General features: G+C 50.4%; 8 protein-coding genes across 8 annotated transcripts; 4 read left to right on the forward strand and 4 right to left on the reverse strand.

Annotated features, from left to right (window-relative positions):
- Positions 1-27: 27 nt before the first annotated feature.
- Positions 28-1,093, reverse strand: AFUA_2G16050 (uncharacterized protein; the record flags this gene model as incomplete). Its single annotated transcript, XM_750847.1, has 2 exons — positions 28-1,003; positions 1,056-1,093. The coding sequence occupies 2 exons, from the start codon at positions 1,091-1,093 to the stop codon at positions 28-30; spliced, it is 1,014 nt and encodes a 337-aa protein (XP_755940.1).
- Positions 1,094-1,225: 132 nt separating this feature from the next.
- AFUA_2G16060 (uncharacterized protein) lies at positions 1,226-4,084 on the forward strand (the record flags this gene model as incomplete). The annotated part of the gene is made up of 2 exons (XM_750848.2): positions 1,226-2,923; positions 3,001-4,084. Exons 1-2 carry the CDS (start codon positions 2,544-2,546, stop codon positions 4,082-4,084), a joined length of 1,464 nt encoding a protein of 487 aa, XP_755941.1. The 5' UTR covers positions 1,226-2,543.
- A 512-nt stretch (positions 4,085-4,596) lies between these two features.
- AFUA_2G16070 (urease accessory protein UreD) lies at positions 4,597-5,664 on the reverse strand (the record flags this gene model as incomplete). The annotated part of the gene is made up of 1 exon (XM_750849.1): positions 4,597-5,664. The coding sequence occupies one exon, from the start codon at positions 5,662-5,664 to the stop codon at positions 4,597-4,599; it is 1,068 nt and encodes a 355-aa protein (XP_755942.1).
- A 649-nt stretch (positions 5,665-6,313) lies between these two features.
- Positions 6,314-10,920, forward strand: AFUA_2G16080 (cohesin subunit IRR1). The gene is made up of 3 exons (XM_750850.2): positions 6,314-6,438; positions 6,678-7,197; positions 7,259-10,920. The coding sequence occupies exons 2-3, from the start codon at positions 6,702-6,704 to the stop codon at positions 10,402-10,404; spliced, it is 3,642 nt and encodes a 1,213-aa protein (XP_755943.1). The 5' UTR covers positions 6,314-6,438; positions 6,678-6,701; the 3' UTR covers positions 10,405-10,920.
- Positions 10,921-10,928: 8 nt separating this feature from the next.
- On the reverse strand, positions 10,929-13,729 carry AFUA_2G16090 (karyopherin alpha). The gene is made up of 3 exons (XM_750851.2): positions 13,214-13,729; positions 12,418-12,927; positions 10,929-12,361 (listed from the first exon to the last, which is right to left on the reverse strand). The coding sequence occupies exons 1-3, from the start codon at positions 13,448-13,450 to the stop codon at positions 11,450-11,452; spliced, it is 1,659 nt and encodes a 552-aa protein (XP_755944.1). The 5' UTR covers positions 13,451-13,729; the 3' UTR covers positions 10,929-11,449.
- Positions 13,730-13,875: 146 nt separating this feature from the next.
- On the forward strand, positions 13,876-16,595 carry AFUA_2G16100 (uncharacterized protein). The gene is made up of 4 exons (XM_077804230.1): positions 13,876-14,398; positions 14,453-15,356; positions 15,414-15,804; positions 15,879-16,595. Exons 1-4 carry the CDS (start codon positions 14,132-14,134, stop codon positions 16,165-16,167), a joined length of 1,851 nt encoding a protein of 616 aa, XP_077660391.1. The 5' UTR covers positions 13,876-14,131; the 3' UTR covers positions 16,168-16,595.
- A 60-nt stretch (positions 16,596-16,655) lies between these two features.
- AFUA_2G16110 (CCCH zinc finger protein) lies at positions 16,656-17,749 on the reverse strand (the record flags this gene model as incomplete). Its single annotated transcript, XM_750853.2, has 2 exons — positions 17,560-17,749; positions 16,656-17,473 (listed from the first exon to the last, which is right to left on the reverse strand). Exons 1-2 carry the CDS (start codon positions 17,726-17,728, stop codon positions 16,656-16,658), a joined length of 987 nt encoding a protein of 328 aa, XP_755946.2. The 5' UTR covers positions 17,729-17,749.
- Positions 17,750-18,730: 981 nt separating this feature from the next.
- AFUA_2G16120 (putative translocon-associated protein, alpha subunit) lies at positions 18,731-19,785 on the forward strand (the record flags this gene model as incomplete). Its single annotated transcript, XM_750854.2, has 3 exons — positions 18,731-18,937; positions 19,010-19,440; positions 19,503-19,785. The coding sequence occupies exons 1-3, from the start codon at positions 18,866-18,868 to the stop codon at positions 19,783-19,785; spliced, it is 786 nt and encodes a 261-aa protein (XP_755947.1). The 5' UTR covers positions 18,731-18,865.
- Between the last annotated feature and the right edge of the window lie 318 nt (positions 19,786-20,103).

The following is a 20,103-nucleotide window of genomic DNA, read 5'->3' on the forward strand; positions in this document are numbered from 1 at the left end:
TGGGTATTAGAACTCAAGAGCCACAAATCAACGTCGCTTTTCAGCCATCAACCGCCGATACTCCTCCACGATAGTCCTCCGCTCGCTCGCCAACTCCTCTCTCCGTCTCAAACTTCCCACGGCAGCAGGAACATTCGCGACATCGACTCGAGCTCCTCCGCGGACCTTGAAAACCTCCTTCGGCTTCGTCAATTGCGGCGGCGCCTGAACCACCTCGAAGGGGTTCGCCGGTTTGTTCATCCGATCCCGTTTCTTCAGCTTCGCCCACGGATCCGGGCCATCATCATCCAGAGCACCATCGCCCTTCTTCTTTCTTTTCGCGGCAGCGCCCTTCTTCTTTGCCTTGGCCTGCGCAGCCTCCATCTCCCACTCCTTCCACAACTCCAACTGTTCCTCCAACTCGGCCTCCCGCTCCTCCCGCTCGGCCGCCTCACGCTCCAAGATCTCCGCTTCCTCCTTCCGCCACTGCTCCTGTAATCGACGAAGGCGCTTCTCGTGCTTCGTCTGCCGCCCCTCGCGCAGCTTAGGTAGGTCCGCCGGCGCCGGCTTCCCCGATCTCTTCATCCCCGATATAGGCATCTCGCGGTCAACCCGCGCAGCAAAGTCTGACAATTTCTCCCCCGGCAGAATCTTCAGATTAGACGCGGTAGATGTCGCAGCATTATCAGCCTCGGTCGGAGTCGACGACACAGCAGTCTTCTTCCGCGACGACTGCTTTGTGTCCTCAGTTGTATCGCGCTTGCGCTTCTTGCTTCCTGTCTCGCCGGCATCGGGTTTGGGTGGTGCTGGCTTGCCGCCGTTGGCTTGGAGCTGCATCAGCCGACGGAAGGCGCGCGGGGTGTCATCATCCAGCTCGGATTTGCGACGGGCAAAAGCCGAGAGGCTTTCCTTCTTCTTTGGGGCTTTAGACTTGGGTGCGGGCTTTTTGCCTTTGGTTTTTGGGGCGTTGGGATCGCGAGTCGGGAGAGGCTTCGCAATCAGGGTGGGTGGGAGGTCGTAGATGCTGTGGTGGGATTAGCGGAGGTATATGATATTAGATGTACTTTGATACGCACCTCGCGTCATTTTTTCTTCTCTTATGCTTGTGAGGCATGGTGGATTGTTATTCTGTTGGTTGTGGTTGTGGTTGATAGAAACCGAAGCTTGAGATGGTTCGGCGAACTTTTTTTCCTCCGTGGTTAGCGGCAGATCTAATCGCTATCGCTACTGATAAAGGCGGTTTGGGTCCGATAATGGCACAATTACAATGCTACAGCCGCAGTCCTCATTCCTCTATCATCTCTCCCTGGTAAGAACCCTTGTATTCCCAGGTGTATATTGGCTCGTCCCGTGTTAATGATGCACACAAAATAAGTCCGCAATTCATGTACTTGTTTATTACAGCTTTAGAGAAGATACAGGGTGCTGTGCTCGAGGTCTTTGAGGCACCCATCCTATTATCCCTGTCATATAGGCTTACCAAGGCAATAATGTACAGTACACTGCTAGATGCTTCTGTTTCAGTATCAGGAACAGTATACTGGTGGATTAATGTACTCCGTAGTAGTGTCTTGTCGGCCATGGCTAGCATCTCCTGGGCATACGGAGTATATTGAGACTCTTTCTCTGGTCATGTGGGAGAATAACTTTTTCCACTTCACTATGACTTTTTAGGACTGGAATGGACTAGTTGAACTAACTGCGCCCCTAACGATGCTTGAGAGAAACGTTATTCGTGGGGCAAATCGCGCAGTGGATGAAAGTCCAGGCATCAGAATTCACAATGTTGACCCAGGCTGCAGCTTCTGTTACAGTGCCAGTCAGCATGCATTCATCTTCAAGATCTACCCATAATATCCACGGGAACCAGCGGTTAACGGAATGATTAAGAGCGATCAATATCAAAGAGAATATCCAAGAGGGACCCTTTCTGTCGATCAGCTGCTTGTTCATCATTCATCATTCATCCCGAGCTCATTTCACGGTTAGTGGGGGCTGTTTTGTGGTGCATCTAAGCCCCCCATGTCACTAGGGAATGAGGACCAGACTAAGTGCCAACTCTGGGTCGAATCATTTCAAGTCATAGAACCCAAGCCTTGAGACCCTTAGTTTACTCAGGCTTGGAGACGCGTAGACACCAACAAAGTCGGCACGGGTCGCCTCTTAGGACGGACGTCTGGAACGGTTTCAAGCCTCTTGTCAAGCCCCCATCCAATCGTCGTCGCTATTGCTACACATGGGGAATGGGTCGATCCAGGGTCCAAAAATCCCAGCGAGCCAGTGGTGACTCGAGATGCCAGACATGTTGATGGTTCCTAGAACTGAAATCAGCAGATATAGCGCCAGAGAGCAGGGTAGTGGTATTATTCCAGGCGTCCACTTTTGGCCGGAGGGGTCCTGGGTCACAATGAAATATAACCTTGAACCCCTCTCGAATTATAAATGCTCATGAGATGACTGTTCTTGTACGATTTTCGCTCGAAGAATGAAGGTGGATTGAGGGGGTAGAAGGAGTAGTCCTCGCCAGTTGGTGAAAATAATTCCCAAGTGATACAGTACCGGCTATGGGCTTCTTCTTATCCGCCCGCAAGGGACACTCCCCACAGTCCTATGAATTTGTCCCGACTTCCCTTCCCTCCGACAACCAAGACGAACAGCATCGCGATAAACCAGACATTCATTTTTCTATCGAGGAATTACCGGCAGACCCCTCCATAGCCGAATATCAATGTTCGGGCCAGACCCGATCTCAATTCACATGGAGCCAACGACTGGCTGGGATTTCTTCGCTCTGCTCGTCAAATGAGGAGGTCGAAGATATCCTACCTCTCCTCTCACCGGCCACTAAACGTTCAAAACGCTCATATACTTCGCATAGACGGTTCAAGAATCACAGGGTGTCCTACTGCTTGCTTTTGACCGTTGCGGGGGTTTTCATCATGCTGTAAGTACTCGTCCTACCCTACCATCACCGCCACATTCGGTGCCGATGACCACTGATTGTTGTTCGAACCCATACAGAGGACTCGTTCAGTTCGTCTCGATAGTCTGTGGCATTGTGGTCTCATTTTTCCCCGACGAATTGGACAAAGCGGCTGGCCATTGGCGCCATGTTCCGGACAACGACCTTTACACAGACATCACACGTTGGCCCACAGATATCTCGCGGGACATCATCCCTGTCGGATGCCATTCACACAATGATTACTGGCGACGGATACCCCTGTACTCGGCCTTGCAGGCGGGTTGCATTGGTGTCGAGGCCGATGTGTGGCTGATTGACAATGAGCTCTACGTCGGCCATACCTCCACGTCCCTCACGACGAAGCGCACCCTCAAGAACATGTACATCGACCCATTGATCAAGATTATTGAACGGCAGAATCCCATCACCCACTTCCATGCCGCTGTCGATCACCCTCTACATGGTGTCTTCGACACTGACCCTTCTCAAACCCTCATTCTCCTCATTGATCTCAAAACCGATGGAGAGAAGACATGGCAGCGTGTGATGGAGGATTTGTCGCCTCTGCGCGAGCGCGGTTACCTCACCTACTTCAATGGCACTGGTTTGACCAACGGCCCAATCACCGTGGTCGGAACGGGAAATACCCCCTTCAATATGATCACGTCGAATTCAACCTATCGCGACATTTTCTTCGACGCCCCGCTAAACCTCCTGGCGGAGCACGAGGCCATTGCTCCTCCTGCAGAGGCTGACGTCCTGCATGACTCGGCGGCCACCGCCCAGCCACCTACCGGAAACGACGGCCAGGGCCTGTCAGGTATCTCCGCCGGCGACATTGGCCCCGACACCTTCAACTGGACCAACAGCTTCTACGCCTCGGTCTCCTTCAAGAAGTCCATCGGCTATCCCTGGAGATTCCACTTGACAAACGAGCAGATGGATCTCATCCGGGCGCAGATCCAGGGCGCTCATCGCCGAGGACTCAAGGTGCGTTATTGGGGGTTGCCTAGCTGGCCGCGGAGCCTGAGGAATCACATCTGGAGCGTTCTGGCGCGTGAGGGCGTCGATATTCTGAACGTGGATGACTTGCAGAGTGCCACAAAGCAAGAATGGAAGGTCAGGATTTTCGATTGGTAGGGTGTACTCGGTTTTATCGACGGTCGCACTTGCGCTGAGATGGCTGCTGGGCGGTCACCTTAGCCTGACATCCCTACCACTGCCATCTTCGGAACGAGTCTTTTGGTCACAGAGTTGATTTTAGAACTTATATTTCCTGGTTGGCGTACTTGCGAGTTCATGGCGTCGGTTCCGGATGTCCAATAGACGATACCTTGGGCTTGGGTTTCAGTTCTGTTTTGTCCCATCTACGTTCACCTTGTTATAGGCCAATACGATTTAGACTTTGAAAGACCATATTTCAGAGGATGGCCCACGGGGTTTGGATATATCCCAGTTTGAATTATCGTCTCGGTGAAATAAATCAGATGATCAATCATATAAATGCGTCGATGCAGTATGATTTCTGGGTATCAATATGTGTCTCATCGTGATTTCAGCAAGGCAGTCGCCATCAACACGAGCCACGCTGAAAACAAAGGAACAATATAAGCGCTTTTTACTAGGCGAGAAGAACCAGAAAGAGACTAGGGTCATAGACACATAAAAGATTCTTCTCCAAACTCTCTGAGAATTGTCCCTTCGTCACGTAAAATACCACCGAGCCAATTCTTGGCCGTCTCAAAGTCATTCGCGCCAAATTTCACAAGGACGAAGCCTCCTCTTACTCGCGCCGCGGTGAAGGTCACTTCCGAGTCTGCATTTGGCGGTGTCTCCGCCGCCGCCGGGGCAGAGGACGACCAGTTCCGAGCCCCGATGCGCGGCTGCGACGTGAACCTATTCATAAAGAATGACGCTAAATCCTCGAACACAGGACCGTACAGAATCAGGGTGCCTATGATCCCGTGGGGTCGCGTACGTTCCCGGATCAAGTTGTTGCGGCTGAAGGTCTCCGAGTCATTTTCCAGACATACGGCGTCGATCTCGTCGTCTAGAATGATCGAGTCACGGAGGAGTAGCTTCTTCTTGCCTGTGGCGTCGTGTGTCCAGACTTCGTTCTTCCCCTTCCAGAGATGGAAGTCCCAATTCTCGCCTCGTGAGGTGCGGCCCTGCGTCACCCAGTCCAGCACACACAGGCTGCTTCTCTTGTGGTCTTTTGAGGCCCCGTCGACGGTGAATGATTGTACCTGCTCGTACCGGCTGTCCTTGAAGGGCACGGCTGGATCTGGAAGGTAACAGAGAGCGGCTTCGCTGGCGACCTGTACGTTGACTAGCTGGCGGCTTTTGTCTGTTAATGCACGTGCTGGTGTTCCCCGTTGGCCCTTGACGCTTGCAGTAGGCTCCGTCTTGAAGATTTTGGTGCTTCCCTGCGGTGTAGTCACAACGAGTCTTGTGCGGGGATCCAACGTAATGGAGACATCAATGTGGTCGCCTGGTAGAAGACCTCCACCGTATGTGAGAAGATAGAGATGAACAGGTCGAGAAGAGCCTGTAAGCCCGGAGGACTGTGGCACGAAGCCCGGGGCGCGCGTGAGCAGCTTCAATGGATACTTGTAAGTCAAGGTCGTCAGGGTCGGGATCGAAGGAGGAAGGAGAGATAGAACGACTTTGCCCTGACCTGGTTTGGCAATGGAGGACTCAAAGGGTGATATTATTGGCATCGTATCTGATCTTCTTCAACGAGTTCTAGGCAGAGGGGATTAGGATGTAGGGAGATAGGGAAAGTAGACAAGCTAAGTGGCTGTAACCGCATGATATATCCGTATCTGGACGCAGAGAGGACGCAAAAAGAGATGCGGTGCAGAATGGCGTCATGAAGGCCCCTTTCATGCGCTCCTTCTGGCTCCAGATCTTCACGTACTGGGGCAGCCAAAGAACTGTCAAATTGTCCAGTCGCCAGTCCTCTTGCTAACAAACCAGCAGATGGAAGCGGGGTTCGATTGACCTCGTGAAACGGACAAAGGGCTGGGGTTCTTGGCCCTCAAATTACTGAGCTTCAGATGCGGCAGTGATGGAGTAAAGAGGATTCTCATTACGGCATGATTATTCTCTTTCTCCGCATATGCAGCTGGGTTGGCTGGGGTCAGATGTCCGCGACACTGACCCTGGCTGATCCCAGAATAATTATGACTAAAACCCAAGAAGAGAGCGCGGTATGGTAAGGATTGGTACTCACTTCGGGTACCTTACGTACTGTGACGACCAAACTTTAAGGTGCGTTTGATATCTGCGATAAGCTGGATTATCGCCTGAGGCATCAATAAGTGCCTGAGTGCCTGGGGTCGCCCGGTTCCCCGATCACCAGGCATCAAGGCGCGTCGTCCACAAGAGACAGTTCAATTCCCTGTCCCCTCATTCTCTCAATCTCTCGAGTCTCACTTTTCACACCACATTCGGGCATTGTATCGCACATGCTGCCATTGTATATCTGAGAGGTAGGTGTATTAGTTCTGTGTCTGTTTTCGCCGATTTTTTTCGCGCGAAGCGGCAAACGCGCCTAGAGGGAGTTGTAACAAGACTGTTACATCGCGACCCCGACTGATCATACACACATCGCATTCTGAGAGACATAGGGCCAACCCTCGTTCGAGTCTGATCTGTCCACCATCTTAATTCTCGCTTGTCAATGCTGGGTCAGCTTATGCAGCTTACTGACTGATAATTTATTCTACAGCGCGCTATATTATCACCTATAAGAATGGAAAATGAGTCGCCTCTTTCGAGTCCCGAACCCGGGCTGACCAACCTCGATTCGCCCCAGGCATCAATTAGAAGAAAGTCCGGACGTGTGTCGCGCAAACCCGAATTTCTTTCTCAAAGCTACAGTGATTCAAACCCAGGCGCAGCCAAGCGCAAGCGTGACATTACCCGCGATGAAGACGAGGAGGATGATGCTGATGAGGATGACGCGTCGGAATCAGAAGAAATCAGTGATGGCGAGCCAGACGAAGAAGAATTGAGGGAAAAGAGACGCGCAGCGCGCAAGGCTTCCGCAAAGAAAGCCACATCCGGTGTCAAAAGCAAGACGACAAAGTCTCAAGCGACACATGGTGCAAAGAGGCCTAGAGTCGCGGGCAATGGGATTCCGAACCAGCTGGCGATTCGCCCAGCTGTCAATGGCAAGAAAACAGTGTCGCGCCCCAGGAAGGTGAAACCACGACCTAGTTTGGCCGCCGGACAGAACGGCTTATATGGTAGGTGGCTTATTTCCTTTTTGTTTCGCCTTGCGCATCGCGGCTTACCATATCTCAACAGCGGAGGTCTTTGGGAAAAACCAGACTGGCGACACTGTTGCTGCCGAATGGCTTACCCAGTATCAGAAGGATGCCAAGGCTGCGATGCATGCCATGATCAACTTTATACTCAAGTGTGCAGGGACCGATTTGGAAGTGAGCGATGCGGATATTGATGATCCAGACCACGCACCAGAGCGCATCAATGACTTGTCGACCGAGTACCATGCGCTAGGGATCTTCGAATATCCTCTCATTTCCAAGGCGCGGACATTCAAAGCCTTTCAACCCATTCTAGAAGACTTCTTTGCCGCGCTCGTGCAAACTCTCCACCATTCTTCAGTTCTCTATAAGCAGCAGGAGCTTTACGAAAACCTTCAAATATGGTTAGCTGCCCTGTCCACTTCGGGTTGTCGGCCATTCAGACATACCTCGACCGTCATCTCCCTCACGATCATGAACGCCTTGTGTGATGTTGCACGAGAAGTGATGACTACTGTCTCTGCTTCCCGTAAACAGCTCGAGGCGGAGAAGAAAAAGAAGACGGTTAATCAGGGAAGAGTCAATGCGATCACTTCGACAGTCGAAGAAGGTGAAAGCAAGTTGGAAGCAATTGATGAGTACCTCAAAGACGGTGTCAATATCGTTTTTGTCCACCGCTACCGAGATATCGACCCCAAAATTCGCAGCGAGTGCATTGCAGCTCTCGGGCGCTGGATGCACACTTATCGAGAATACTTTTTCGAAGGCCAATTCCTTCGCTATTTTGGCTGGATTCTCTCCGACCCGTCTGCTGAGACACGCTCAATTGTCGTGACGCAGCTCCAGCGTCTGTACTCTAACAAAGATAACATTGCTGGTTTAAGATCGTTCACTGAGCGCTTTCGCCAGCGCATGGTGGAAATGGCAGCCCACGATGCGGACGTCGGCGTGCGCGCCTCGTCGATTGAACTACTCGATCTCATTCGGGAGGCTGGTCTACTTGAGCCAGCCGATATTGACACCGTTGGTAGACTCGTATTCGACGTGGAACCCCGTGTCCGCAGAGCTGCCGGTCCGTTTTTCGTAGCCAATGTGGAAGATGTTTTCGAGTCCACAACCGAGGAGGTCGGAGACGAGATGAATGAGATGTTTGGCGACGAGGATGAGGATGACTATGAGTCGCCCAAGCGATCCTGGATCAAGTTCAAGTGCCTGGTTGATATCCTTCAAGCCTATGATGAACAGGAAAACGAGCTGGCTCCTGAGCGGAAGTCGTCCACGGCGCGGGATGCACTTTTCGGCGCCTCCTTAGACTCGCGGTTTGTACTTGCTACGGAGGCCATCTACCCGCACTTTGCAGAGCTCTCTCAATGGCAATCTCTGGCCGGCTTCCTCCTCTACGACCATTCTCAGATTCCCGACGATCCTACTGGGGATAGTGCTACTGGCATGGTTAAAAAACTATATAAGATGCAGGAAGGGCAGGAGGTTATCCTTCTTGAAGTCCTCTGTTGTGCGGTTAAATTACGCATCCTCGACGTCGCCAAGTCAGACATTGACAAAAGAGGTCGTAAAGTGAAGGCTTTGACAGACAAGATTCCCGAGCTTCAAGAAGAGATCGCACATAGTCTTGCACAGATCATTCCTCAATTGTTGAACAAGTATGGATCGGTTCCGGAAGCGGCGTCTGCTGTTCTCCGACTTGAGCATCTGGTCGACTTGGACAAGATCCAGGATCTGCAAAAGGATGCCACCGCATACACTTCATTGCTGAACGATATTAACAAGCAGTTCCTCACGCACTCTGACCAGGATGTGTTGGCAGAGGCCGGTGTAGCCTTTTTACACGCAAAGAGCTCTGATGACATGCGAGAAGCTCTTGAGAGTAAGGTACAGGAGCTATGGGATGATATAATAGATGCCCTTGAGGCTCTGTCACAAAAGAAAGGAGTCGTTGAGGGTAGCTCTATACCGATGCCAACCCTGAATGATCTTGCCAACACAGCAATGAGAATTTTGAACCTGGCCAGCGTGACCGACTGCACACACGTACTTGAGAAGAAGCCGGCTTCTAAATCCAAGGGCAGGAAGAAGGAAAATCCTGAAGCTCCCTTCAATGTGCTCATTCATTTGGTCAAACGTGGTCTGCGCGAGGAAGAGGAAGACGACGAGTCAGCCAAGGCGGAAACCGAGTTGGTGACCAGCAGTATACGGACGCTGCTCTTCTACTTCATGTGGAAGGTACAGGCCTTAACCACGGCCTTGAGCGCAGGAAAGGCAGCTTTCACTACGGCGTACTTTGAAACTCTGACTAAGAGCCGTGAGGTGTTTGTTGCTAGTCTAGTAGCTGTCATGAGACAGCGCAGTGGTTTGGATGACATTCGCTTCACGGCGACTACAACACTGCTCGATCTGCAAACCTTGTTTGGCACACTTCGTCACGCTGGGTTGAACACAGGGAACGATGAGGAGGTTATTATGCAAACCCAGAGCTTGGTTCACGAAATCGATTCAAATACACAGGCACTGATTGCTAAGATACATGGCATCGCGGAACGCACATATGCCAGGAAGTTACGACAGCCTCTCGAGCCTGCAGAAGACGACGAGCCTGCCTCTGAGTCGGACGTTGAGCGGGAGCCTTCAGATGAGGAGGACGAAACAGGAGCTGAGGGCGAATCGATAGCGAACGAGCGTCTGCGCGCCACTATTCTAGCGGAGCAACGGCTGTGCGAGCTGACGGGTAAAATCGTGCTTGCCATCATAGGGCGCATCATTGACGCCTCGGGCTCGGAGCGCGGACAGTTGAAGCAGCGGCTCGTCCGGCACAAGTCACGCTTAGGCCAGAACTACCGCGAGGTGTTGTCTTTCCTTGATGAACGCAAACCTAAAGTTATTGGGCCCCGGCCGTCTCGATCGAAAGGCAAGCAAGCCGCCGCTGGGGGCGCGCAACAGGACCGGGCGAGTGCTACCAAGCCTTCAAAAGTTTCCAAATCAGCTGAGCGCATGGACGACGACGATGAGGAGGAGGATCACGAACCTGACGTCGACGCTGAGCAAGACGATGAAGACGATCTTCGCGCAAGAGGACTTGTCGAGGAGGACAATGTCGACGAAGACCATGAGGAGGAAGACGATAATCCCACGGCGCCAGATCCCGATGAGGATGAAGTGATGGGAGATTAATCCCTCAGGCCCTCTTCAATCTTCATCCTACGGATCTGCCGTTCCCCTCACCATTCCTATTTTCTCCTTCATGTAAATTCTAACTACCACTGCACTAAATGTTTCTCTACACGCTGAGCCGGGCGCTTTTGCTGGATATTTCGATCCTCTCCTTTTCTCTGTTATTCGCTATGACAATGTCTACGTCTTCACTCTAAACTAATTCGAAATCTGATTGCCGTCTGTGAATGTTCTACTCGCTCTATCTAAAGTCTCATTTCTCAAGTTTTCTCTTTGCTCATCTCTTTCTAGTACCTGGGAATTCGTTTCAACCTTTGTTTTAGTAGCTTGTCTGAACCAATTGTCCGAACGGAGGTGTTTCAATGCAACTTGCCTTTTTGGAGATTGTACATACTGAGGGAGCTGTTCGTCATGTTCTCTCTATTTGTCCTCTTGGGCACATATCATGCGGGGCATCATCCAGGCTTAGTTGGCTCTTTAGTTTCCACGAGTCCAAGAAAACGCATATTTGAAAGATTTACAATGATCAATACCAACTATACTCCAGCAAAGAGTATTAGAAATTTCTTTTTGCTTTTGTATTGAGACGGCGTACTCCTGGGTGCAGGTCCACTTCTAAAAATGAGAACGCATGAAACTTCAGCCTACCAAGGGACCACACTTGAGCAGAAACACATCCGAAAAAGGGAATAAGCCAAATGACAACAAGGACGCCTGTGTATGAGGGATGCTTCGAGGGAATTGACCTGAAGGGGGGAACTATAGGGGCTACATGACGGTGAATCTTTTGCATCGTGAAAGGGAAACAAAGGAAAACGTAAAGGAATCATAGCTGAAAACGGATAAAGGGGTAGAATAAGACAGGCAGGGAATTAACATAAAGTAAGCCTAGCTCGCAGGCTGGGGGTCGATGACAGCAAAGAGACAGAGGCATCAGGTATTCCAAAGTGGTTGAGGTGAAGAATTTGAAACGTTATTCCTGTCCTGGAGAAGGGAGAAAATGAGGATAAGAAACTTGGACCGGCAGAGCCTTCGCAAGGCGGGTTTACATATCCATGGAGTCACCGCCGTTGGCAAAGTTGAATCCGCCAGGTTGCTGCTGGTTGGTTCCGAGGGCGAAACCAGTTTGCGTCTGCTGAGGGGCAAGCTCATCAATGTCACCGCCGGCCTCTTCCTCATCAGAGAAGTATTTCTCAATGATGTTGTAGGCCTTCATGTAGATCTCCTCGTTGGCATTGTTCTGGCAGTCGTGGATCTTCTCCATACCACCAGCCTCTTCGATGAACAAGGCATACCGGTTGACGCGAGCCTCACCAGTCTGAGCGGCCTCTTTGTCCATCTCTCCGACCTTGAGAATGTTCTCCAAGCCATCCAGAGCAACCTGGATAATCTTGTTATCCGGGCAAGCGAGGAGGTCGCACAGAGGCTTGATGCATCCTTGACTAACCAGGTAGCGGATCTGGTCAGGCTTCTGCAGTCCACCTGAAGTGGCATTCGAGATGGCCCAGCAAGCTTCCTTGCGGGTCTTGAAGTCGCCGTTGGCAAGCAAATTGATCAGAGGAGGGATGATACCAGCATCGATCACAGACTGGATCTGGCTAGAATTGCCGGCGGTGATGTTGGAGATGGTCCAGCAGGCTTCCTTGCGGATGCCATCCTTGGTGGAACTCAAGAGAGAGAGGAGGGCAGGAAGAGCTCCACAGTTGATGATGACCTGTGTTTGGACGTCGTCACCAGTAACGATGTTTCCAACAGAGCGAAGGGCTGGGGTCTGAACAGAGGTAGAAGCGTGCATGAGCAGCTCAACGAGACGACGAGGGATGCCGGCCTCGATGACCGCCTGAATCTTATCGTTGGACCCATCAGACAGGTAGGAGATGGCCCAGCAAGCATCAATCAGGACCTCATCATCGAGCATATAGATGAGTTTGGCAAGCACGGGAAGAGCAGGGGCAATCTGGGAAGCGTTAGAAAAGTGACGTTGTCATCAGAGCATAGCCTGGAGAAACTTACTGTAGTCCAATCGGGCTGGGGCGTCTTGCCACGGCAGAAGTTGCTCAGGGTCCATGTAGCGTTTCTCAGCATGCTCAGCTTCCGGCCATCGTTAATGAGGTTGAGCAAAGGACGGAGGGCACCAGCATTGAGCACAAAGTCACGGCACTGAGGGCTATCACCGGCAATGTTACCAAGAGCCCAAACGGCCTGTTCCCGAACATCGGGTTCGGGGCTGCTGAGAAGCTCAACGAAAATAGGCACAGCACCAGCTTCAATGACAACTTGTGTCTGCTGGGCGGAACCGGACGCAATGTTGGTCAGGGCCCAAGCGGCCTCAAACTGCACCAAGGTGTGAGGGGAGCGCAAGAACTCCACAAATCGGCTAACAACACCGGTCTCGATAACCCGTTCAATAGGAGGATTGCGTTCCTTGGAGAGAAGCTTTCTGAATTTGGTTGTAGCCTGGATCTGCGACTCTATCTGGTCGGAGAAGACACCCTTCACCATCTCCGGGAGCTCCACGTTGAGCTAAAACAATAATTTTTTCCCATTAGCCACATATTCATTTGTTAATGCAAACAAGAAAACAGTGCTGTATTGAATAGAGTTGAAAAGTGTCGTGTGCGCCCCCTCGATGGTTTTCAACTGAGACGGCGGATCCCACTTAGCCCAGCAACGGGGGGGGGCGGTGAAAAAGGCTGTTGTGGAGCGTATAGTGAACAAAAACAAATAAAGACCATGGATGCGTCTGCGGGCGGAGAAAACTCGAGACAGATAGCAAAGCATGCAAAACACAAATCATAGGTTGGCATACCTCACTCTCAATAGCACTGGCTTCATCGTCACTCTCGGTGGCGGCCATACCACCTCCTACACCAATCCCGCCATCCCGGGTCTGAATACCTCTCCTCTTGGCCAAGTTTTCTTCTCTCTTCTGCTTTCTGATCTCAACCTGTTGCTCTTCACGACGACGACGAAGCTCGTCAGGCCGGAACTGGTTCCTGGCCTTGAACTGGGTGCGACGATGCTCGGGGATGTAGCGTTCGGCCATGGTTGCTTGGGACACAAGAGGGGTGAAAACAAAGCGCACCAAAGAAAGTGGGGAGCGAATCTGAGATGAGGGAAAGATCTCAGAGAAAGGAGGGAAAGAAAAAAGACGCTTTGAGATAAGCTCTTGACAAAAAAGACGTCAGAGGAAAAGAAATAGACTTTTGAGTTGGATGAAGACACAAGGCGTCCTTTGTCGGAGGGGGGAGATAAGATGGAGGAAAGCGTTCTTGTCTGTCGAAGGTGAAAGGTGTGTGAGGGGAGGGGAAAAAAGTTAAGTGCCAAGGCCGTCTCGGTCTTAGCGCCAGTGAGTAAGTGTTCGTCCAGGCAGCCCCAGAAGAGGAATTTTTGGCTTAGGTCACGGGACTTGTTCTGGCCTGAGGTTGCATTGTTGCTCCTGCCAAGCGCCACATCCGCCCTAGTCGCATCAAGACGCGTCCATACTCCAGAGTACAGGGTAGATTCTACATAATCAGCAGCTTTCCTGGATATCCCTTATCTTGAGCTCTAGCATCAACTTTTAGGAACGACTTTGGAGAGCACTTGATGCCGCTGCCAGACATAGTCCATGTCTTTGTCGATTTAGCAGAGCTTACTGGAGCTCATTAAGCAACTGACCGAGATTCCATCTACTATATCAGCATGCATATTCGCTCTGCATCATTAAAAATCGAAATTCAATGAAATGGTCAACAAGTCGGCTGCTCGCCACGTCAGTATAACTACTGCCCTCTCCTCTTCGGGGCTTGTAAGTGTGATTGGAGTGGTGGTGGATGTCTTCGGGACGCCCTTCCAGTCAAGTCGTTCCTGGTGTATCACATTCACCCTCAAAGACACTGACTTTGGCAACGGACACGTTTGGGATGGGCTGAAGATCAAGTACTTCAAGGCTAATCAAAGTCAACTCCCGCCTGTCCGAGTGCACGATGTTATCCTATTACGCAACATCACTGTAAGCGATTTGGCTCTATGAACAGTACAGCGTTACTGACGGACCGACCTGCAGATAACAAAATTCAACGGAAGGCCTCTAGGTGTCGCGCCTGATGAGACTACTATCCTGTGGGCAATATATCGTCCAGAGCCAGGCTTCGTGGACATTTCTCCCATCTGTGGTCCGGTTCCTTTTGAGCCGTCATATTCGGAGAAGTCGTATGCATTGTCTTTGATAGACAAAAGCTCTAACATCAAGTCCTTCCGCATCACTTCTAATGAGAAAAATGCTCCTCCAACTCTACGTTCTGTGAAATCCGTAGTCTCTGCACCCAAGTCAAATTCCAATCAAAAGTTTTCCCTCATCAAAGATGTTGAAGAAAGAACCTTTGTGGATCTCACCGGCGAAGTAGTCAAGATTTTTACCAACGATAGCGAGAAGGTCGCCCTCTATCTGACTGACTACACCGCGAACGAAGGGCTTCACAACTACACCATTGACGCCAACAATGCTCGTGAAGGGGATCAGTTTGCTTACCTATCACACCCCAAGAGACAATGGCAAGGCCCTGCTGGTCGCATGACTCTCCAGATAACTCTCTGGGAACCACATGCTTCCTTTGCCCGAGAACATCTCAAGGAGGGCAGCTTCGTTCGATTGAGAAATGTCCATATCAAACGAAGTCGCATAGAAGGGTCTCCATTGGAAGGGGCTATGCACTGCGATCGCCAGAATCCCGATGAAATGAACATCCGTTTGATCGACGCTAAGAACGATGACCGCGGCCGAGAGTTGCTGCGTCGCAGAAAGAAGTATTGGGAAAGCAACCCTCGAAAGCGTAAAGCTGAAGAGTTGGAGGAGACAACTTCCCATCGCAGCAAGTCACAGAAAAGCCAAAACAAGATACCGACAGCGAAAAATGAAGAAGGTCAGACCTCGCTCTCGTTGCCCAGAAAACACGAAGTCAATAAGACTAGTAAGCTCATCCTCGTCCAGACCACAAGAACCAAACCTAATCAATGTCCGGAAACAGTTCAGGCATCAAATCCATCTATCAAATGCACGAGTCTTGCGGACATCTTAGACGGCGAGTTTCACGAAAATATCTCGCCTAATCAGATTGAATATCGGATTCCTTTTCAAAATGTTTGTTACCGAGCCACTGTACGCGTGGTTGACTTTTTCCCTCCAAAACTGGAAGATTTCGCCGTTCCAGAAGAGTCGGATCATAAGCCGCGTCTTGACGCCGAGGTGGATGAAATACACAACTTCCATCGTGCGGATCGTTCCATTAGATGGCAATGGCGGTTCTGCCTTCTGGTTGAAAATGTACCGCCTCATCCACATGGGAAGTCCAGCCAGCGAATGAAGCTATTTGTTTCTGGAGCTGATGCTGAGTATCTGCTCAAGCTTGACGCCGCCAAGTAAGTAATCCCGTATTGTATTCTTACGCTACGGAAGGCGAGGCTTCGAGTATTCTAATTGTCCATTCATTCAGTTTGCGGGAAAATCCTTCCAAATTACGTCTGCTAAGAGAAACGCTGTTCCACCTTTGGGGTGACCTTGAGGAACGGAAAAAAGCTGCTAGCAAGGATGGCTCATATCCTCATGCTCTGGGTCCACTTTCGTCCCGACCGTTTACTTGCTGCATCAAAGAATACGGAGTCAGGTGTGGTCATGGGAAGTCCCCAGATGGTAAGATCGACGACGGCACTGGCTGTAGTGATGAGACCTGCTTTGGCTGGGAGAGACGATTCGCCATGTTCAATACAACTATCCATGCCTAGCCGTCTGGTATATGGCTTGTAATTTGTAATTGATTGCATCTTGGAGATTTGTTGGGGATGCATCTGGAGGCCATTCTTGTCCCGGGCCATCAAACCCCTGTAATCCTAAAGCACGCCATCGCATAACGATCTTCAAAGGTTCCGAGTCATCATATGTTCAAGATACATACACGGAGCTGAGGCCTGAGTAAAGAACACAATCAAGTTAAAGGCAAATGCCAAGGGGATATCAAGTGATCCAGTCCTGGACGCAAAGCAATAAAAAGAAGAGAGAAACGGTCAAACGACATGACGAAAAGCGCATGTTACCATTGCATCAAAATTGATAGGAATGCCCGTTGTCCATATCTCGAACCCAAATGTCATAAGCAGCAGAACCCGATTACGCCGTATCAGCCTTGCAACTCCAGAAACATCCACTGTGCCGAACGGGTAGGCCGCAATTGCACAGATTTCGAGCCTGTCCAAGACCGTGACGCGAAGTTGGATCATATTTTAGTGACCTTGACAATTATCGTATCTACTCCATGGGCGGCGGCATCGAATCGGCAAGTCGAGCCCCAGACACACTCCCTTTTGCCGGGCTCGCTATGAGGGCAACGATGACCGTACATACAGTCAGGATCATCGCACTCGAATTTGTAGCGACAAGGCGTCATGCGTGCAACGACCATCAGGGTATGGTACTCGCTTTTGGTTAATTTGCGTGAGTGATCATGACGGCAATCCTCGATGGGACATTCACCCTTTAGGTAGAAATAGTTGCAAAGCTTCAGCTTCTTCATACGGGCCAAATCATCCTTTGAGATTGTCTTGATATCAAAGCGGTCGACACGCTGACCATACTTGTTCCGTTCCACGATCTTGGGAGGCGAAGAGCTCGATGCCTTAGAGCGAATGGAGCGAACAACCGGTTGAAATTCCTCGGATTTTGGCATTTTCCTTGAAGATGTGGACAATGCAGGACTGTTACTTGTCATCGTGGTATTTGCGGACGTTTTCGAGAGTGAGGTTGCATGCTGAACTGGCGATGGTGTAAGGGACGAACGGGCATTGGTTTCCTGGGAAGCCGACGCCGATACAATGTTCGTCTCTCGGAATATGTGAGTAAATTTTGCGACTCTGTAGGAAGGCTTCATTGCCTTCATGTCTCCCCGTAACGGAACGCCCTCGATGAGAGTCACCCTTCCTATGTACTTGTAGTCCACCATTGTTTCTCTGAGAAACCGAGCATACGTATCATCATGTGAACAACCGAGCAAGATCTGATGACAATGGCAGTTGTTTAGATTGCGCCTGAAAATTTCTGGCCAGCCACTCTATTAGAACTCTCCACGGAGCCAATCGCAGCTTAAGCAGGCTGCACAGGGCAATCAGCACTGTATCACGTACCTTCAATCTTATCGCTCGCTTTATTTTTGCCAGTGCCAACATCGATGATATCAGAAAGCAAACCGTTGCCATTGAAGCCTCGCACAAACGCCTCGAGTACCGAGAGCTCCATTTTGATTCCACCTTGAATGCAGAGGTCGGCCAGTCCCTTCACATTCATATAGATCATTGTCACGATCTTGGGTGAGGCAATGTTGGGGAAATGAGTTGTAATATAATCCTGCAATGCAGTTGAAAGCTGTTTTACTGCAATTTTCCCACCTTGTTCGCCCTGCTTCAGGAACTCCTCCTTAAAAATGAGGCCATATGCGTCCAGAAGTACTATCATGTACGGTTCACGATGCTACAAATGACAGCAGAGTTGATGTTAGATAAAGACCAAACCGAAGGCTTTGCCAGGGCTTACCATGAGTGCGTTCATTCTGGTGATTTCATTCATTAATTCCATCTCATGGATCTGAGTCTCACGATTAAAATGCTTCTCGCGTTCATGATCGAGTTTCTGGCGCTGAAGAGCATTTTCAAGCTCTGCCACTCGTTGAAGAAGCTCCTAGTCGAGAAAGAAGTCAGTTAATATGTGGACTTGAGATGAAGTGAAACTGAGATACTCACCTCAATCAGGCTGTTCTTGGTTTGCTCTATAGACCTCACCTGTCTGTAGCGCTCGGCGTAGGCCTGAGCTTCCATGGTGAGGTATAGCGGGTCCGATGGATGAGGTAGTAAGGTAGCTCACTGCGCCGAGAAAAGCTAGTGATCGTACGGGGTACGGGGTATTATAAGGGTAAAGAAAAGTTTAGAGACGATGCAAAAGTGACCGGATCTAGAAAGTATCTATTTTGTGTTATCATTCACTGTTGTAGATAATGGTAGGAGCTGTAAACAGGAATCCAAAAACATTGAGATTCACTAGTCAAGCTTCACTTCTAATGACAATCAATGATAAAGACTAAATAAGAAAGGAACATGCAATATTTACAGTACCTTTCCCCCTTCCTGTGTTCTATTGCACTTTAGCCGTCCAAGCATAGTAAGGTACCTAGTTTGATGCTCTACTTTAAGCAAGTTGATAACAGCGGCAGGAGAGCATCTATGTAACAGCCAATCAGAAGCCGCCTGGAGTCTTGGATGAGTCAGCGGGCCATGGGAAAGTTCCCAGCTTGTGACTACGTGGAGAAAAAGCACCTCAATTCCCCCCTTCCACTGTCTTACCGTTTCCACACCACTTCCCTTTTTCTCTTCATCCCCTCTCTTTCTTTTTCTTTGTGTTATTCCCTTCTTATCTGTCTGAGTACGGTCTTCTACTACCATGGCTCGCTTCGGTCTTCTCTCGCTGGCATTGTTCTCTGTCCAAGCCCTCATCGGCGGTGGTCTCGCAGCTGTATGTCGTGAATTGTAGTTTTGCAATCACTCTAGGTCAATTGGATTGCTCACATAGATCGGCAACCATTAGGACACTACCGAGAATACGCAGGACATCCCCGAGGTTCAAAAGCTCGCTGTATCGGCGGAGGCTTCCTTCCCAGCTTCCGAGATCTTCGGCGTTAAGCTTGTCAATGGTCACCCGACCCAGGCATTGATCACTTTTACCAATGAAGAAGCTGCTCCTGTGACCGTCAACTTCGTCGGAGGATCTTTGTCGACTCTCGATGAAAAGAGCCAGATTGTTCGTAACCTGACTGCCACTAGATATGGCATTGAGATCCCCGCTGGCCAGAAGGAGAGTGTTAGCTACAGCTTCGCCACTGAAATGCACCCTCAGGACCTGAGACTCACCATCGCTTCCATCATTTCCGACAGCGAAGGAAAGTTCTTCACCGTCTATGCCCACAATGGCACCGTCAGCGTGGTCGAGCCCGAGACCAGCCTCTTCGATCCCCAAATGTGAGCTACTCCAAAATCCCGTTCGCGGTCAGAGACAGTTGGCTTATTGTTATTGACCCTAGTATCTTCCTGTACTTCTTCCTCCTGGCTTGTTTCGCTGGTACCGTCTACTTCTTCTACACCATCTGGATTGCGCCCTACTTCCCTCAGAAGCGCAAGGCTGGAAAGGCTGCCGACTTCTCCAAGAAGTCTTCTGGCGCATCTAAGAAGGCCGAAGAAGGACCTGGCAGCCCCGCTGCTTCCTCCGCTACCACCTACAACGCCGAATGGATCCCAGCTCACCACATCAACCGCCCTGAGGCTAGAAAGGTCAAGGGTAGCTCCCGGTCTAAGAGCCGTGCCTAAAGCCTTGAGGCAGATAAGGTGGCTTTGACACTGATGATACTTAGTGGTTGCGTGCAGGCCGTCTATGATCTCGTTGGCGAAGGCCAGTGTGGACCCACTCGAGGCAAGAGATTACTGAGAATGTAATCGGTCAAGAGGTTCAGGCGGCTTCTGTCCAGGATAGTAGTTGTATATTTATGATAAAAACCCCGTCAGATAATGTTGGCCTATGAACGCCAAACCTGTTACTACCAATCGAATTACGATACTGGAGCTCATGCCCAACAAGTGGACGGTTTCGGCTGTATATGACGTACAAATGGAAACTGGCAAGTTGAT

This window comes from Aspergillus fumigatus, chromosome 2, assembly GCF_000002655.1.
Source record: "Aspergillus fumigatus Af293 chromosome 2, whole genome shotgun sequence".
NCBI classification, from domain to species: Eukaryota; Fungi; Ascomycota; class Eurotiomycetes; order Eurotiales; family Aspergillaceae; genus Aspergillus; species Aspergillus fumigatus.

What these genes read in the sequence shown, in the direction of transcription:
- AFUA_2G16100 (XM_077804230.1), top strand. Translation starts at nt 14,132, where the DNA reads ATGGTCAACAAGTCGGCTGCTCGCCACGTCAGTATAACTACTGCCCTC. An exon ending in TCCTATTACGCAACATCACT is followed by an intron (nt 14,399 to 14,452) that starts GTAAGCGATTTG and finishes ACCGACCTGCAG; the next exon opens with ATAACAAAATTCAACGGAAG. An exon ending in CTCAAGCTTGACGCCGCCAA is followed by an intron (nt 15,805 to 15,878) that starts GTAAGTAATCCC and finishes CCATTCATTCAG; the next exon opens with TTTGCGGGAAAATCCTTCCA.
- AFUA_2G16080 (XM_750850.2), top strand. Translation starts at nt 6,702, where the DNA reads ATGGAAAATGAGTCGCCTCTTTCGAGTCCCGAACCCGGGCTGACCAAC. An exon ending in CGGACAGAACGGCTTATATG is followed by an intron (nt 7,198 to 7,258) that starts GTAGGTGGCTTA and finishes ATATCTCAACAG; the next exon opens with CGGAGGTCTTTGGGAAAAAC.
- AFUA_2G16090 (XM_750851.2), bottom strand. Translation starts at nt 13,450, where the DNA reads ATGGCCGAACGCTACATCCCCGAGCATCGTCGCACCCAGTTCAAGGCC. An exon ending in CCAGTGCTATTGAGAGTGAG is followed by an intron (nt 12,928 to 13,213) that starts GTATGCCAACCT and finishes TTATTGTTTTAG; the next exon opens with CTCAACGTGGAGCTCCCGGA. An exon ending in CCCAGCCCGATTGGACTACA is followed by an intron (nt 12,362 to 12,417) that starts GTAAGTTTCTCC and finishes AACGCTTCCCAG; the next exon opens with ATTGCCCCTGCTCTTCCCGT.